The sequence below is a fragment of the Mesoplodon densirostris genome, chromosome 7 (assembly GCF_025265405.1).
Source record: "Mesoplodon densirostris isolate mMesDen1 chromosome 7, mMesDen1 primary haplotype, whole genome shotgun sequence".
NCBI classification, from domain to species: domain Eukaryota; kingdom Metazoa; phylum Chordata; class Mammalia; order Artiodactyla; family Ziphiidae; genus Mesoplodon; species Mesoplodon densirostris.
In genome coordinates, this window is record NC_082667.1 from 113,852,886 (window position 1) to 113,871,907 (window position 19,022).

General features: G+C 46.3%; 1 protein-coding gene across 1 annotated transcript in view; it reads left to right on the forward strand.

The window, feature by feature from the left end:
• Positions 1 to 14,704, forward strand: part of GRIK4 (glutamate ionotropic receptor kainate type subunit 4) — a 311,029-nt gene extending 296,325 nt beyond the window's left edge. The window contains exons 18-19 of the mRNA XM_060103224.1: positions 10,913 to 11,031; positions 14,345 to 14,704. Of these exons, the coding sequence (XP_059959207.1) occupies positions 10,913 to 11,031; positions 14,345 to 14,704 (479 nt within the window). The remainder of the gene's footprint in view (positions 1 to 10,912; positions 11,032 to 14,344) is intronic.
• The last annotated feature ends 4,318 nt before the right edge of the window (positions 14,705 to 19,022 follow it).

The window sequence follows — 19,022 nt, forward strand, 5'->3', positions numbered from 1 at the left end:
TGCTAATGTATAGAGAAACAGTTGGAGGGCAGCAGATTGACAAGGACAGGAATGACGACACAGCAGCTGGGACTTTACAGTTTTCACTCAGGGACCTCAATTTAGATTGTCTCTCTCTCCCATTAGAGATTTCACCCGAAGTCCAATGGGCTCCCCCGCACCCCACTCTAAGAATGGGGCTCAAATATTTCCCTCCTGCACACCTATTTGTTCTGCTGACAGCCGCTAGGTTGCTTCTCTCCCCTGAGGCAGTGTAGACAGGGTTCAAGGTCACAGGCACTGGGTCAAATGGACTCCACTCCATAAATGGCCTTGTTATATACACTGTGAAGCATCTTTAAGCCTCTGTTTCCTCCTCTGGAGAATAGAACTAGAAATAATAATGCCACCTCCCCGGGCTATTGTGAAGACTGAATGAGATAAACCATGTTAAACACTCAGCAAAGCACTGGCGCAAAGGAAATGAGAACTGATTTTATTCTAAAATCTAGGCCTAAAGAAGAAATTGAGGTCTGAATAGTATCCACAGCCACAAGTACGCCCATCCACTCCATGTTCCTCAAGGCTACATAGCTTTTCTAAGATGAACACTTAAGGCGTTAGTTTGTCTGTTGATAGTTGTCCCCCATGGACTATGAAAATCTCAAGTGCAGGGTCTGTGTCTTATTTATTTTTCTATCCCAGTGACCAGCATATCATCCGACATTTCATCCGTATTTGATGAAAGGATGAACAAGTAATGAATGAATGGGCAATCATCTCAAGGACGTCCAGACTGGTCCTACCTCTTAAGTCTTTTTTCCCCCAAACAGGAGCCCTGACACCCCAGTGTTAGATGGAAAGTGTTCACAGAGCCCTCCCTGCATCCAATGAACAGTGTAGACCACTGTGTATCAGGCACTGTGCTGGGCTCTGAGAGTATGAAAAACAATGAGACATGGCCCTGCCCTCAAGAGGTTTAGAGTTAAAGAGAGGCACAGATTATCACTATAATGGTTGCACTGTAGGAATGCTTTCATAGAGCTGGACAGAAAGTGTTCTGAAGCCCAGAGAAGAAAGTGATTAATTCTGCACAACAGTCAGGGAAGGTTTACAGAGACATTGGGCCTGGACCATGATGCCTTCGTTAGGAGTCACAGCTTTAGGAGGTTGTGGAGCAGAGTTGTCACACTCAGACATTGGTTTGGATTAAGTAGGATGAGGTTGGAGTGAAGAGGGCATTGAAAACCAGGTCAAGGCATGTGGACAGCAAACCAGTATGTCCCAAACTTTCCCAGGGAAAGAATTAATAGCAGAGGACACTGAGTATGCATGTTTGGGGATCTGGGGACAGAGTCTAAAGCAGCCCAGCATGTTTGGAATTTCCTCTTCTGTTTTGTCCTAAAAACACATGTGAATTTTGCGTCTGACAATGTAATAGGGGCATGTTTATGTAATAGAAAAATGCTTTTCACTCCTAGACTCTAAGTAAAATCAGTGTCCCAGGAAGATGCCCTGTAAACACCCCAGAGCTTTGCATATGCCTTGGCACACGAACAGCACAGTGGACCGGGCTGGAGACATTGGTGGAAGACCTCAAAGGTTCTGGAGTGAGATGTGGCCTCAGGAAAGCAGGTGCTGTGGGTGGAATTCTGAGCTGTCAGTGGCATTCATGGTCCCAGGGCACAGTCATTGCCTCGGGAAGAACGGAGTCCAGTTATTGGCTTTAAGTTCTAAAAGAAGTTCCAACTCAGCAGATACAATGTTCTTAGAAGTCATGGTTTTTGCTTTGCTAAAAAAGTATCACTATTTTGGAATACAGAAGGCCAGTACCTGAAGGAAGCTTTGCATAAAGCTAACACTAGAAGTTCAAAGAGCCAGGCCACCCAGTCTGCAAACCAGATGAAAAGATGCAAACCAGGAAAGGATATGTTAGAATGTGGCAGATCCCTGAGAAGGAGCCTTGTGCCCTGCTGGGAGGGGGAGAGTGCCAGAGAGAACTCCTACATTCGTTGCGGATACCAAGAGGTAAAGAGATTTTTGCTTACTTCTGGATTTTGTCATGCCCCAGAAATATGTGTCATGCCACGGTGGAGTGGGTGTGTGAGAGATAGCACATGGGCACCCAGGGCAGAGAGGTCCCAGGGACAGATCTGCATTTTCTGGGGCCCCAGACGAGGATATTGGAAATCTAAGAGGAATCTGGCATTAGGATGGGACATCTAGCCCCACCCCCATGACACATAATCTTCTCCCCAACCCCAGACCTGAAATACATCCAGGAGTGAAGGGGGAACAGAGAAAACACCGTATTTAACTGAATGTAAATCTGAAATTTAAACATAAAGAAATCGCTACATTTTTGGCAATCAGGTGGAAACGGGAGTTTGAGGTAGATGTTAGGTACCTTTATAGGAAAATTAAGTTTTTTTGTTTTTGTTTTGTTTTTGTTTTTTTGCGGTACGCGGGCCTCTCACTGTTGTGGCCTCTCCCGTTGCGGAGCACAGGCTCCAGACGCGCAGGCTCAGTGGCCATGGGTCACGGGCCCAGCCGCTCCACGGCATGTGGGATCTTCCTGGACCGGGGCATGAACCCGTGTCCCCTGCATCGGCAGGCGGACTCTCAACCACTGCGCCACCAGGGAAGCCCTAAGTTGTTGTTTTTACAGAGTGGTTGGCTTGGGATATTCTTCCCCATTCCACAGAATTTTAGGAAGTCTGGTCTGACAGCAGAGCTCAGGATGGATGGAGAGGAGACACAGGGAAAGCAGGCTCCCAGCGAGGATGGAAAGGACTGAGCAGGAGGCTTCTTTCCACTCTCCACTGGGGGACCGAATGTTCCCTGGCACGGAGAAGAGAACTGAGCAGATGAAGAGGGAAGATAACAGTGGAAGTCATCCTGTCCAGGTCCCACGTGCTTCGGAAAATGCTAGGGTTCTACCAACCAGCCGATGTTAACTTGCCTCCATGCGGTCGTCCTTGGGAACGAGAGGGGGAGCTGTATTAACAAGTGGTGATGTCCAAGAGGGGGCTGTCTGGGAGGTACTGTGCAAATCACTGTAAGAACCAGGGCTTCGGCTCCCAGCATAGCCACAGCAGCTAGTGCCAGCTTAATGCAGTGGCCCCATTTCTGCCATGGCTGAAACCCAAACAGACATTACTCAGAGACTAAAAGGCTTCCTGGCTGAATGAAAGTCCACGTGACCTCCCCCAAGCCAGGCCAGAAGCACTAGCCTGGAAGGAGCAGAACCACTGCTTGGTCTCCCTGTGACAAATTAGCCATCAAACTTCCGGAATAAAACTCACTGCTCGAGAGACACCCCCCTCCCCCTCCTGTGGCAGAAGGACAGGGACCAGTATGGCCTGAAAGATCTCTTCCTTTAAGTCTTTCATGGTGGCCAGGAATGGAGCCGCAGGACCATGTTTTTTCTTGTGTCTCAAATTGAACAAAGGGCAGTCCTTTTCATTTGCTTTCCAAAGCAGCTTCCAGGGGATCTTTCTTTTCATGGTTGGGATCAGTTGGCTTCCACGTGTGCCTAAAGAAAGGAGGAGGAGATGGAGCAGACAGAGAGGGATGGAGGTGAAGGGAACTATGAGGGCGGTCCTGTTCTCAGAGATCTCTGAAACTGAGAGTGACATCAATTGCAATGTACCAGACAATGTGCAGTGCCTCACATAATCCTTTTCTACTTTATTATCCTATTAAAATGTGAGAAATTTCAAAGAAAAGGATCTGCTGCTATTCCGCTTCTAACCCAGTATTACAGCTCCGGTATCACTGCCAAATTCCAGAGAAGAATCCTAACATTGGGATGATGCCACCGTCTGAGTCTTTTTGCCAGGTCTTACTTGGCTCTGGTGAGAACCACAACATTACCCCTTAGCTTCATCTCCCCGTTTCTTTCCCTGCCTATAGCTCAGTGACCAGCTACCTGCATACAGGGCTGAAAAACGCAATGGCAGATCATGTGGAAGACTGGAGAATTACAAAAAGAAGCAGGCTTCAGTCCAAGCTGTTTCATTTTCTTCTGCCTTGTCTTTTCAAAAACACTTATTTTATTTATTTTCTCACTCAACTCCTATAAAAAGAAATATCGCTAGCCACTCACAGAGGCCAGCCTCCCAATTCAAGGGGATTGGATTACTGAAGGCTTTGCAGAACAATTGCCAGACAAAAAGGTAGTCGGTGAATTCCAAGGAAATTAAATACTTTTATCTTGAAAAACACAAGCTCACAATCAGGCTTCAAAGGAACATAAATACACCACCAGGCTGTGAAAATCAGGGTCCCCTTTCAAGGATGGAAAAGAGGACGGTGGCATTGACTCACTCACAAAATCCTTAGAGAGCAGGAAGTTTGCTGTCTGGCACGGCGGGAATGAAAGTGTAAGACATCTTAGCAAGAGCGGGGGCGAGTGATGAGGGGGGTCGGGGGAATCATGGGGACGTTTTCCTTTCTCTTTCTTCCCTGGGGGCTCAGCTCTATTATCCTGGTTCTCTGGTTTCTCTGGAGAGGGCCAAGACTGGAAACCTGAATATGGGAGTTTAGATAGTGTCTCGAAGTGATGCTTGCCGGAGGAAGCCTCTTCCTAATCAAATCAGATGGACTGCTAAGAGATGGGGAAACTCCGGGGGAGGGGGTGCCAGGAAGCACGATTGGGGAACAGAGGTGAACCATGGCCCAGTGTGTCTGCGTCAAAGGAGGTCAGCAGTTACAAAGACCACAGCCCCACTGTGTCTGGAAAGTGAGCCAAGATTAAGTCAATGGATCATCGATTCAAACATTTGCTGTAATGTTCCCAAGGAGAGAAGGGGATTTTATAAGTGGAACTAATAGCCCGTACATAGGTCTCACTTCCCCAATCACTGGGGGTGAGGGTGGCGTGGTCCTAGGAATGAATTCAGTCACAGGGAGCCAGGGTGAGGTCTGTAATCACACCCCTTGCAGCACGAGGGACCATGGGGGCCCCGAGTTCTGGGGAGAAGTGATATGCGGGTAGGGATACGGGCTCAGGCTCTGGCTTCCATTTGGATCTGGCACTTCCCCTTGCCAGCCGTGGAGCCCTGGGCAAGTTACCTGACTCCAGTACCTTGGTTTCCTGGTCAGGAACATGGAGGTAAGGGTCGTGCCAATTTCACAGGGCAACTGTTAGGATTGAATTAAAATGTTTAGCCTGGCAAGCTGGCTCATAGTAAATATTCATAAAGGTCAGCTTTATTTTTATAAACATTAGCTGGGCAGTCAGATTTATCTAGATTTCACATCTGAGCTCTGAAGGCTTGGGCAAATTCTTGAAGTTCTCTGAATTTCCATTTCTTTAACTGTAAAATGCCAACCGTGGACTTTCTTTATAGTATTTTTAATGATAAATGAATGAGATAGAGAATGTTTTTTTAAAAATGAGGTGCTTGAGCTCATATTTTGATAAATTGTAAAGTACCTCTCCCATAACTTGCGTTCTGATAAATTGCAATACTTATCAGATGCCTCTACCATCCCTCTTCTATTCCGCGTTCCTTCCTCTACCCTTCTGCCATCACCGTCTCCAGAATCTGCTAGGTCTAGTCAACAGATGTCATGGTCAATGCAAGAAGAAATGGCAAACTTAGTATTTCACAGTCCTCAGCAGTGCAAACATGACGATTTGCTTTGTATTTTCTGGGAAGGTCATACGGGTCAGCTCACATATGGGCACGTGAAGTTGCTGTTTACAACAAATAAGTCCATGGAGATGGGACCACTTAATGTATTTGCATGGATGTAGGTGAATGTAGCTCTGAATTAGGAAGTGCTTGCAATCAAAATGGTCAAAGAATCCATGTTTTTGTCAAATATGTTCAATGTGGAAGATTGCACCAAGCTTCAGCACCTAGCGTAGTGCTCAGCTCACGGGAGCTCCTCAAGAAAGACGTGTGACCAATGTCAAAGACTAAATACACTGTCCCTTGACGGGATTGTGGTATAATGGTCTCTCCTCCCTCTGCACCTCCTCCGTGGCTCCTGTGACCTCTGCCTCTTTGCTTCCCAGGCTCCCATTCAGAATGAGCTTTCCTGCATCACAGTTGCAAATTTCCACAGTGCCATCTGGAGATATGAATGGGTTTTAAGGGCTGGGACCTATGTGCACCTGAATCCAAGAAGCGATTATTTGCCAGTCAGAACCGAAGGCAGAGCAGGTGGGTGGGTAGGTGGAGATTCAACTCTACTCAGAGATTCTCCCTTCCAGGTGGCCATTCTAGTTCTAGAGACAACGTTCTTCATTTGCATTTGTCAACTATCATTTGTATTTGTGGGCAATCTGTGAGTGACACACCACAGTTGGTCTTCAGCCAACCAGGAGTTTGTGGGGAGAGTTTGATTCCATTTCGGTTAATACAGTCTTACGGCTGAGGCCTAGCTGAGGCTCAGAGACGCAAGTGTCAGGAGAAAATCTCAGTTTCAACGCCATCTGTCTGGATGGCTTCTGTGAGGTTCCGTCTGAAGAAGGGAAGGGGGAGTGATGAGATGGCTCCCCTGCAGGTGTGGAGGGCCTTGGGGTCAGCCTGGAGGGAGTCCACATGACAGGCTCCTCTGAGCGAGGGCTGTGAGCTGGGGAAGGCATTTGACTTCTAGGAGAATGACTAACGACAACGTTAACAGAACTGCAGTTACCTCCTAACTCCGCTCCCCGCTCCCCGCTCCCCGCTCCCCTCTCCCCGCTCCCTGCTCCATCTGTTTCTCAGCTCCGACTCTGCCAGCAATCTATTCTTGCTTCCACTTTCCAATAAGTTCCTAAAGGCACGAATGGTATACAAGCCCCGCTCCTAGGAGGAGGGGGCCACTCAGCCAGGAGTCAGCACGCTGGAGCCAACACCCGTGATTAACATGCTGGCCCTGAAACGCGAGAAGCTGGGAAAGAGAGGCTGTGGGGTGTTTCAGTGGCTCATGGTTTCTACCAGCATCCTGTTCAAACCTGAGCTCCTCAAAGAAGCTTTCCCTGATCTGATCAAGATTATCCCAGCACAGATCACCTGTCCATGTATAACCCTATCCCATCCCCCCCACGCCTGCCCGTGACCGCGTGTGGTCAAGTCCATGCCGTGGATCGTCCACATCATGGTCAGTCCCACTCTGGCCAGCCACAGAGTGCAGTCTAGGCCACCAGGCTGGGAGCACTCAATGAGGGCTGGCCCACTTTATGATTATTTTAAACAACATTTAATTAGGAATGAATACATATCACAGTATGTATCCAAAGCTTTTGAGAATTCATGCTTCTACACCTGGGATGCCCTTATCCTCTTTCTGTCAGCTCATTGTTTCAACAAACATTTATTGGGCTCTTATGATGGGCCAGGGGTTATAGAGTGGAACAAGACATGGCTCTTCCTCTCAAGGGAATCACAGTCTAGTGGGAAATCCAGATATATAACATTAAACTAATTATTATTTTATGCAATATTGGAGTGGCATATGTTGTATCAGAAAGCATCTCTGATCAGAAAGATCACTCAGGCAACTAGGTGGATGGTAAAGTTGAGGAGGACACAGCTACGAACAGGGATATCATTTTGGAGATGCTGCCAAAGTCCAAGCGAGAGATGGTGGGGCCTTGAGCTAGGGAAGTGGTAGCAGAGAGAGACAGAGAGAAGGTAAGAAATTGAAAAGTATTTAGGAGGTAAAATCAGCAGGACAGTGCGTGGAGGAGAGATAAGAGGCCAAATGCAGGGAAATGGGAGAATATGCCTCAGAGCAGGCAAAGGCGATTGAGAAGATTGGTGGAGAGCAGAGAGCAATGGCTTCATAAAAAGCCAAGAAGGGGGAGTTCCCTGGTGGTTCAGTGGTTAGGATTCGGCGCTTTCACTGCCGTGGCCTGGATTCAATCCCTGGTGGGGGAACTGAGATCCCACAAGCCTCATGGCGTGGACAAAAAAAAAAAAAAAAAAAAAAAATGCCAAGAAGGGGGTGTGGTTGACAATGTCAGGTGTTACCAGAGGTCACTTAAGATTGGAACTGGAAATTTTCCGATAGGTTAGAAACAAAATGTTCATTGGTAACCTCAGTGAGCTTGGTTTTAGTGGTACAAGACAAAACTTCATGGGATGACAAGTGAATATTCTGGAGAATAAAAGTGAATTCAGAACGCAATCATTTTCTCCTTTAAATACCATAGACAGACCACCTAGCGCCTAAAAGATTTTCAAGTGTTCAAAATTATGTTTGAGATCTGAAAAAAATTATTAGCTTCAAAATGCAAAAAGAAAACTGCTAAATCAAGACGGGTAATTAACTATCTCCAAAATGTAACATTGTTTCGACTTCATTAATTTTTAAATTTAATATTCATAAAAACGTCATTACATTTAGAAACAATTTTTTTTTGGTTTGATTTTTGTCCTTTTGCAAACATTCTCTTGTATGAACAACGACTGCTGAGAAATCACAGCCAATTATACATTAACTGTTGCTTGCCACTCCGTCACATCAGAAGCAAAATTTTTAAAATGCATTATCATAAGATGTGGGTGCATTTTCTCCTACTTGCTTTCATGTGGGATGGGTCTCCAAATGTAAGCGTTTTAAGGACTGTCTTAACATAGTTCTGATATAGACAGTTTCAAAAATCTTGCCTAGGGAAGGAAGGAAAGAGAAGGGTATTCACTAGACAGAGCTGGAGGGAGAAGGATTTTGTATTTTTCTTTAAGAAGGGAAAGACGTGAGTGTGTATGTGCACTGAGGGAAAGAGTCAGTACGGAGGAAAAGGTTGAGGAGGGCTGGGATGGTGACTGAGGACGACAGGGAAACACTAGAGTCCAGATGGCAGAATTGGACTCGAGGAGGGGAGAACACCTCTGCAGAAACACGAGGGGAGGTTGAATCCCTTCCAGGGGATCCTAGTCTTTTTCTACATCAGGCAGAGCTATCCCAAGGTGACAGGAAAGTCTTGTGGTACCTCACCAGTCACTTGGAGCTCTGTTTACCTGAACAGGTGGGCATCTTTGGTATCACAGTCATCACTTCCCCTTCACTGGGGAGCCCTTTCTCTACAGGGGCTGGCTGGAGAAACTAGTTTGTCCATGATGCTCAGATGCACGTCCCCATACCTGGTTCTCACCCCCCCTAAAGCTGTGACTGGACACCCCAGCTATGTCCTTGGTGCATTCCCCCTTAAGTGTCCCTTTTGTCCCCAGATGTTCCTATGGTTAAAAACCTTCTGCCCAAATGGTCCCAGGTTACGGGGGCAGGTGATCAAATGAAGCCCAAGCACCTTCCTCTTGGAGGGTAGAAATCTACTCCCAGCGCTGTGTGCCTTCCCTTAGAACTGAGTTTTTAAGTCATCTCTCGTTTTTGATTATTCACAATAGAGGATGTTTACTTACACAGGTACCCAAGAGTTGGCTGTGTGGACCTGCAGACCAGAGTATACAATCCACTGGGTACATTCATGATGTAAGCCCTCGGAGCCATTGTAGCAGATTATTGGTGTAGGCAGGCACTGCGCCGAGCTGTGTTATTTTAAAAACAAAACAAAAAACCAACAGACAGCCATCTGAGTCTTTGTGAGAGAAAACCCAAGGCATCTTAAAATGGCTAGGTAGGGCCATTTTTCCAGCTTTCCAAAGTGTAGGAAGTAGTGTCAGATTTCTGCTTCTGATCCATGGCTCATTTCAGTGTTGTATGAAGCTAGCTTTCCCTGACACCAACATAGCTCTGTGTCCCATGAAGGCACTGCTGGTTGAACAAACACTCAAGTATGCAGGCATTCCAACAGCACAGGACATAAGCTACCCTCTTGGCATTTATCAGGATAAAAGATGCTTTTTGATTTATGATTGTGGCTTCTCTTAAATCTGGGTTTCATGTGTTTCTGACACTCCCCTAATGTTTGGGTTTCTCTAGTACCAAAAAAAAAGCATCCAATTACATAGCTAACTCAGTGTTGGACACAACCATATAATTCCAGAAATATCAATTGTGTATATATGATATGCCAGGTATCATGCTTGGCAATGAGGTTACAACCAGAAACTGCCTAACTTCAAGGAACTTAGCCATACACAATGCTTCCCAAAATACCAATTGGCAAACAAATTTTAGGCCTGGCTGGAAAAGAGTCACTTGTGAAATGCATTTTAAAATACAGATTCCTAGGCCCCATCTCCAGAGATAGGGATTCAATATGCCTGGGGTGAGGATTAGGGATCCATACCTTTTTTTTTTTTTTTTTTTTTTTTTTTGCGGTACGCGGGCCTCTCACTGTTGTGGCCTCTCCCGTTGCGGAGCACAGGCTCCGGACGCACAGGCTCAGCGGGCCCAGCCGCTCTGCGGCATGTGGGATCTTCCCGGACCAGGGCACAAACCCGCGTCCCCTGCATCGGCAGGCGGACTCTCAACCACTGCGCCACCAGGGAAGCCCCAGGGGATCCATACCTTTAATGAGCTTCCCAGGTGGTTCTGATGGCAGCCAGGTTTGGGAACCACCTGGGATAAAACGTTTTACTTTCCAAGTAAGTCTGTTAGTAACACGTTGACACAATTAAGTAAATGTAATTTTTTCTATCCATAGTTTGGTTACGACAGTTGCTTTATATCAAGCAAACACAATACTAGGAAGATTGATGAACTTTTTATGAAACTGCTAGAATTTACTGGTATTTTGCTATCATGTCTCTGTATGCTAAATCAAATTTTTTCTTAGCCCTTTTCTTAAAATGACTGACCCTCCCACCCCAGAAAGCTTCTCACCAATCTCCTCCACTTGCATCTAGAGCCCTCTCCCCTCTTCTACTCCAGCTGTGCTGCATTTTTGTTTCCAAAGAATAATTATATCTCAAGGAACATGTGTGTAAAATGTCTACAAGACTCAAGTTCTGGTCATTCAGCATTTTTGGTAGAATGATTATGTCTCCCAGCTCTTTTACACTATTTTTTGTTCGTTCTCACTTTCTTACAGGACTGGGAATGGAGAATATTGGTGGAATCTTTGTGGTTCTTATTTGTGGCTTAATCGTGGCCATTTTTATGGCTATGTTGGAGTTTTTATGGACTCTCCGACACTCAGAAGCGACTGAGGTAAACCTTCTAAGGGGTATGACCTATAGTATGACCTATAGTTTTGGCAAGCAGGGCCAAGTTCACAGGCTCACACAGGGACAAAGGTCATTTCAGACAGAACTTGTGAAATCCCACAGGAGGGTGGGGCACCCATGGAACAGCACAGCGGAAAGAATCCCAGTTCCGAGGGCAGGAGCTCAGGGTTCAGGCTTCATCACTTACTAATTATGCAGCCACAGAAAGGGCACATAACCTCTCTGGGCTTCAGATTCTTCTTTGAAACAGCCCAGTAAATAAATCTGTGAAAAATGTTTTATGAACAACGAAGACTTACACAACTATGATTTAAGATGTACTGTTATAAGGGAAGACAGGCGAAAGTACCAGGTTACTAATGCAAACGATGGCTTTGGTTCTTCCATCTTAAGTATGTTTTTGCCTTGCAGGTAAAGCTGTTTAGAGATATCCCAATTCACGAGAGCTCAAAATGATATCTTCCTTCTCAGAGATTTTTGAATAAGTTTAATTCCCAAACCTGTGGCTTAGAAACTGGGTTAATATAACCTTCACACAGATGGAAGAGTCTGAGAGAAGGAAGACGACTTTATTCCATTCTACCTCCATTCCAGGGCACAAATCATTACATGCTACTTGCATTGTTTGGTTTTTGAAGTATATTGGCCTCTATCTCAATCTCCCAACTCCTGATCGTCCTAAAATCTCCTTCCCTAATTGACAGCTCCTAACAGCAGATAACAGTACAGAAGAGTACAGCACCCCTATAAACCTATGCGGTCCAGCCTCATGTAGGGCCTCCATTCAACACTGCTGACCAGTCTTTTCCTTTTCTGTGCTCAGCCTCTTTCCCACTTCCCAGTAGGACTTCCAAGCCATCACCCACTCCTCACATCCCTTTGCTCCTCCATGACTAATTTTACCTCCTGCCTCACCCGGAACTCAGGAGTGACCAGCCCCAAATTAAAACGCCCACCTAAAAATTTACCCACAACTGGAGCCACCCCCAGGGCTTCTGCAGATGTTCTGGTCATCCCTCCCTCTCTGCCTTGTTCCCACCTTTCCTCAGCTCCTCTAGGATTATCCTTTTTCTCCCCTTTATATATATATATTTTGCCTGCTCTCTCCCCCAAGTCCAAAACTATGCTCATGTTTATTCCATATTTTCAAATAATAGCCATGTTGCTGTTGCTCTTGCCCTACCCCTCTCCTCTTGCAAGCCCAGGTGATCCGACTGCCTCTCTCTCCATGTCCTCACCTCCCATTCGGGCCTCACTCCACAGCAGCTGGCTTCTCCCCACCCCTTCCCTGAAAGGTCATGGCTGAGGGGTCTGACCCCTCCCAATGAACAAAACCAAAAGAGAACCCACTGGGCCTTATTGGACCTCAGTGTGGCCCTTGATGAAGTGGATCGCTCCTTCCAGAACTCTCTCCTCCCTTGCCTTGCCTGCTCCAGGCTCTCTTGGTTTCCCTCCTCCTTCCCTCTCCAGCGTTACTGGCTTTCTCCTTCCGTCCACCCCTTAAATGGCGGTGCTCTTACCTCTTCCTAAGACCTCGTTCAGGTGTTCCTGTCCCTGTGAAACCTTCTGCAGTTCTCCTGCCTTCTTCCCTGGACCAGAAAGTTGCTCATTCCTCCTCCTTCCCACCACCCCTGTAACCAGCACATAGAGCACTTACAAACTGTGTGGCAATTATTTTCGTATCAGCCTGGCTACTAGACATTGCACTGCCTGAAAGTAAGGACTGAGTCCTTTGTGTCTGTATTTCCACTGCAAAGCACAGTGTTTGGTACTTAGTTGACAGTCAATAAATATCAATATATGTCTTTATGTTCTTGTCACATATAATAGATTAGGCAGGTGGTGGTGTTTTTGTTGTAATTATTATTAGAAGCACAGAGAAGTTAAGTGACTTGACTACAGTTTCTGCTATTCATTAACAACCTTGGGTCTAGAATCCAGGTCTCAAGTCCTAACTCAGGCTGTGTTCCATTAGGGGATTCTACTTCTCTGTAGCTGCTTCAGGTAGAGGATCTGTGCACGCTGGGTTATTCTCCCAAGAGCTTGCCAGTGGTCTGGATGTACCTTAAAAAATTCAGTGAGGAGTTCAAGCTCTCCCAACATCTAGAAAGAAGAGTCAAGGCTAAGTTAACTATTTGACTATGGTAGAACAACTGTCCTGTTGATAGAACGGGAAGACTAGAAGAAAGAACATGAAAGAACAGAAAGCTTCCTCTCCCATCCTAATGGGAGAAAGTGTCCTTTCCAGCACAGAGTAGAGAAGAAAGCAGAGCATGCATGTGCTCTGCAGTATGTAGGTTTAGGTTCAAATTCTGGGTCAGCTATCTGTTAGTCGAGTCATTTCTGGCAAGGTATCTAACTTCTGTGAGCCTCCATTTCCACATCTGTGAAATGGGTATAACAGTAGTAGTCATGGTACAGGCTCAAGATTCTTCATCCACAATTCTGAAACCGCAAAAGCTCAGAAAGTTCCAAGGTTTTTGTAAGTTTGATGCCAGTGCTTTGGGTGACAAACCTTGACTTAGACTTGTATGAGGCTAATGTTTATGGTCTTTAACTCACTTGGTGTGAATGTATATTCATTTTGCTACAGAAATAGTAATGTGTTTGAATATAGGGTCTTCCCCCAGAGCCCACTGGAAGTGATACGTAATATATTTTATGTGTATTGTATGACCTTGTCAAAATTCAAAATATTTTGAAACACAGCTGGACCCAAGAGTTTCTTATCAGGAGATGGCAGAGCTGCAGGAGTAGATTGCCTTGTTTTTGTTATTATAGTTATTGTTAGAACGCAGCCTTTCCAGCCATAACCAGCTGATTAAAAGAAATGAGACTCTTTGGCCTGAGAACAGAATGTTCGTGGAGACATGGTTGTTTTTTCACAAGCTTGAAAGACTGACATGCGGTAAAGGGATTATTTATTTAGTCGGCTTCAAGGTCTAAATTTAACTGGGATGGATGGATGAAAAGTTCAGGGAGAGGAATTAAGTCAGTAGAAGGAAGCAGCGTTTAAGGGTAATGTGCAAAAATGGTAGGGGCACCTTCCCAACATGGTGAGATCAGTGTCTTTGAAGCTGTCCAAAGACGAGACGACCAGCTGGCGGGATGGTATGGAGGATGTTTGAATATTAAATAGCGGGTGGAAGTGAGGAGGTGGATTGAAAGGCCTTCGAAAATATAAGATGATATAATTGTGAAACTCTGCGCCCTAATCGCGCACCCGAATGAGCCCGCAGGGGACCCTCGGGGGCTGGTCCTGAGAGGTCGGGCTGTGACCTCCTCGTGTCCTCCAGGTGTCCGTCTGCCAGGAGATGGTGAGCGAGCTGCGCAGCATCATCCTGTGTCAGGACAGTGTCCACCCGCGCCGGCGGCGCGCCGGGCTACCGCCGCCACGGCCCCCCATCCCCGAGGAGCAGCGCCGGCCCCGGGCCACCGTGACCCTCAGCAACGGCAAGCTGTGCGGGGCCGGGGAGCCTGACCAGCTGGCGCAGAGACTGGCCCAGGAGGCCGCCCTGGTGGCCCGCGGCTGCACGCACATACGCGTGTGCCCCGAGTGCCGCCGCTTCCAGGGCCTGCGGGCGCGGCCGTCGCCGGCGCGCAGCGAGGAGAGCCTGGAGTGGGAGAAGACCACCAACAGCAGCGAGCCCGAGTAGCCCCGCCGCCGAGGATGCTCGGCTCCCCGGCCCGCTGCGGAGGCGGGATTCGCTGAGCCCGCCCTGCTGCCCGCGGGGCGCCCGGACTTGTACAGCGTCCACCCTTCTCTCCAGGTTTTGGATCCAGTAACTTTACAAAACGATCAAAGAGCCTGACGCCCCAGTCGGAGACGGCGCCCTGGTCCGGGGAGCTGGGGCCACCCAGAGACGTTGAGCCCGAGTGGCAGGGGACGCTCTCCCACCTGGCCACAAGCCCCCTCTTCCTGCAGTGGGCCTGTCCCTCCCAACAAAACTAAAGAGTCGGGGTGGGAGGGGTCCCTGCCCAGACCGTCCGATGAATTGGTGGCATCATCAATGGAATTTCCCCCTAGGAAGGGGCCATTGTACCCTGGGTCTAGTTCTTACAGAAAAAAAAAAAAAAAAAATTAAACTCAACAGGGAAGTTTTTCTTTTCTGGATTTGTATATTTTTGTTAATGTTCTTTTCTTTTGTTTTCTCTGTTTCTCTCCTTCCCTCCTTTTCTTCTTTCTTGTCTCAGTTCTATTCCTTTGTTTCGTTTTCTTGGAGGGGGAGGCTGGGTTAGGGAATTGAAGTCACAATAATCCCTGTTACCATTTTCCTAAATTTTAGGATATGAAGCGGCCAGTGCATCAGACTCCAGGCGCTGAACTCTCCTTTCTGTGTGGTGACTGGGGCCACAGGGCATGTAGGAGAAGGTGAATTAGGTGGAGAATATCAAAGAAAGGCCCAGTAATTTTTTAAATGCCAAAACCCAATTAACTCATAGTTTACTGAGAGACCTTGAAATGCCTGGGATTTCAGAGGTTAATTTGTCCTTTCTTTCTCTCTCTTTTCGACTTTCACTATGATTGGGTTTGATTTGGTCTTTGGTGAATGTGATCTCTGAAGAAGAGAGATAGCGGAGGAGAGTAGAAGGCACAAAGTATCCCAGGCCCTTGTTTAAGGAGCAGAGAGGGTAAATACAAATTTCCCCAACAGTGGCCTTGGCTTCAGCAGGAACGTGCTGTCTTCAGGTGGGGAAGGATGGGGCCGCCCTGCTGGTCTGGTGCATACTTTGTCAACTGCACCTCTTTTTAATCAAACTCAGTAGCTGCCTATGAAGCCAGACCCCCAAGGCTATCATGGATTGGGTGATTTCTTGCTACTAGATGTGAGACCTCAGTGCAAATGTGTGTGTGTGTGTGTGTGCGTGTGTGCGTGTGTGTTTATTATATGGGAAGATCCTAAGTAATCAAGAATTTGCCAGGTTCCTGGGAGAGAGGTAGGGTCTTGTAGTCAGTACACAGGCCTGGGAACTAGGGACTCGAGTCCTCACCTAAGCATGGGCAGTAGCCCCCCTTGTAGGACTTTACATGAAGCACCTCACTTCTCTTTCATCTACACAATCGGAGTTACTGATGCTTTCCAGGCTGTCAGATGCCTGCTAAGTACTTCTCTACTTGTGAGATGCGTGCAGTGGCCGGAGCACTCATCGGGAGGGGTGAAGCTTCTCAGCAGCTGCTTGATCTTTGCTTGGCTTCGCCAGTTGGGAGTCTCACACAGAGAGTTTTCATTTTCTGATGGAAAACAAATTCTATGCAATTTCTGTTTGTCAGCTTAGAAAATTCAGAGGAGAGAGAACTAAACAGCCACTACAACCATCTCCCCCGCTGTCACCACCTTGAATCAAATTGTCCTCACATTGTTTCTGTTCTGAACGTACTAAAATAAAGACACCTTTGCAAGGCAACGCGCTCAATTCCATGTTTTTGCCGTCGACATTAGGTCGACATCTTCTTTGTGCCAGGACTACTGGTTAGAACTGCCGTCCTGGGGGGTACCCCGATGGTGCCTATAAAGGATGCCAGTTTTGTCCTAGGCTGACCTCTTCTCTCTCATGAATTTGCATCTTTTAACGTTTTCCTCTTAAACCATCAAATGTCGGCAAGCTCTGCAGGACATGAGTCTTTTTTTAAACCTGGCTTAGAGCCTCCTGGAGAAACGTGGATTTGGGGGGAAGGGCACCTGAAGGCACATGGACCGCAGGCTGCAATGGTGCCATGCTGCCCCGACCCACAGCTCCATTCCTTGCTTCTGACAATGTGGTCCCTACTGTCAGAGCGCATGTGGGGCAGGAAGGGTTGTTTTTTTTTAAAAAAAAAACAAAAAACAAAAAAACCCTCGTTTTTATGAGCAGGATATCTTCATCAATAGCAAACTTTTGTAAAATGGATTGGTGACATAAACGTCCCCATGAATCCTTTATAAAGTCTGTTTCTTTCACGGAATAAAGATAAGACTGACAGCGCTAGGCAGTTTCTATTAGCTGCTGGGACCATGGCTGCACCTCACTCAAGCTGGTGAGTGAATCTGCAACCAGCTAGTTCTCTTCCTTGGTTTGTCTCCACTTTTTATCTGTTGGTTGTCGGCTTTCTTTTCCATTCTGTATTTTCTATCTGATTCTGTATACTGTATAAAGCCGTTTTTTCTTGTCTGTTTATCTTTCTTCGACTGCAATATTTACAATAAAAAAGAAACAAACCCTGAAATGTTAGTGATGGATGAAAGCTGTTTGGGTTTGGAGAGAATGCTTTGGTGTGTCTAAAATTCAGGTACTCTGAAAGCCAATAAAAGTAGAAATCCACATTTTGTCTTCCCCTCCACCTGCCCTTCTCGCGCTCCCTCTCCATTCCCTATCCTCTTCCGCTCTTTGTTCAGACCCCAGAAAAATCTAGGTGGCTTCTTTCAATTTGTAGTCCTGGAGGCAGAGCCAATCCCCCGCCCATCCCCAAACGGATACACATGTTAATGAAGTTCAGGATTCATAGGGTTTTGTCTTCCTAAATGCACTTTCACAGAATAGTCATCTATTGATACCTAGGGTAACTCTAGTCAGATATCACCCCAGATTCCACTGGGAGCTTGAAGATTACATCAATTAAAATATAATACTTCGCTTTATTTCTTTTAATTGCCTTGCAGGGCCCCAATCGTCACCAGATCTCTACCTCAGAACCCAGGTGGGGTGTAAGTTGAGCATGTAGATGGCCGAAAATCTTTTGGCTTCCTCTAATCCAAAGCTTATATGAGAATATTCATCCTGGGAACTTGCCAACTGGCCCTCTTATTGGTTAGGTGAGACCAAAATATCATGATAACCAATCCACCTGGGGCCACTCTGTGAAAGTTTATTAGTTTGGAATTCCAAGGAGTTTAATTTTCTTTTGGAATCCAAGGGGGACTTCCCTATGGTGTAGGAGTCAAATACACGAGGCCAGAAAGGGCCGGGGCATTTCAGACACGGCAGGTTGGTGGTTTGAGTGGAGCTTGAGAGAACCATTTGTAGCCCTCCCGCCAAGGGGGTGTGTGCAGCGGTAAAGCAGTCTGGACACGATAAGGGAGATTTGATTCCCTGACTGGTAGGCAGCTCTCTGGGGTAATAACAAAGAGACCTGTTGGGAAAATTCAGAGAAGGAATCCTTTCATAAAGATTTCACTTAAAGCTAGTGCTTCCTATGGGGCCTCTCAAAGACAAAAGTAAGCTTTTAGTTGCCTTGAGTTATTCCAGTGGCTTTCTGTGAAAGGTGGCTCCCTGTCCCCCACAGGCAAATCCCGCACCATTAGCCCTATGGAGTGTCCTCGGTGGCTGACAACCTGGGAAACCTACAGTATGACTCAAAGATTGGTGATGATGTGACTTCAGAAAATTCTTCTCACAGAAAAAATATAGACTCTGTCATCTATCTATCTACCTATCTATCTATCTATCTACCTACCTATCTATCATCTCTCACAACTGGTGTGGCTTGCAAAGAAAAAAGTCGCCAAGTTTTAGAACTGAAGAGGTCAACAACCCCGTTATAATTTAAGGGCAACTGGGCAAGAGAAGTTCTGTCACTATTAACAGAAGGTTATCATTCAAATTTTGTTAATTTCATACCAATTTCCAAATCTGAAGAATGAATGAAAAAAAATACGAATATTGCCATTAAACAAATGGTAGAAATAGCACTGAGATCAAGAAAGAAAAAAGTATACAAAGGGAATAAAGTGAAAAACAACCTCCTGATCAGAAAAGGCAGAAAAGTTGAGGGCCAAAAAGGGGCGTAAAGAAATTGAGTATACAATCTCCCCATACATTAAGTAAGAGCATGCATCTAAATATTTCACTGGTCGGACTGAACAAAGCATGTCAGAGAACCAGTGCACTGTGACTGTGTTGTGTCTGGGGAATTGACCCTGTTTACAAAGGTTAGACTATGCAGAGTCTATATTATAGAGGATGCAGGTCAGACCCATAAGTACAATGATCCTCCTG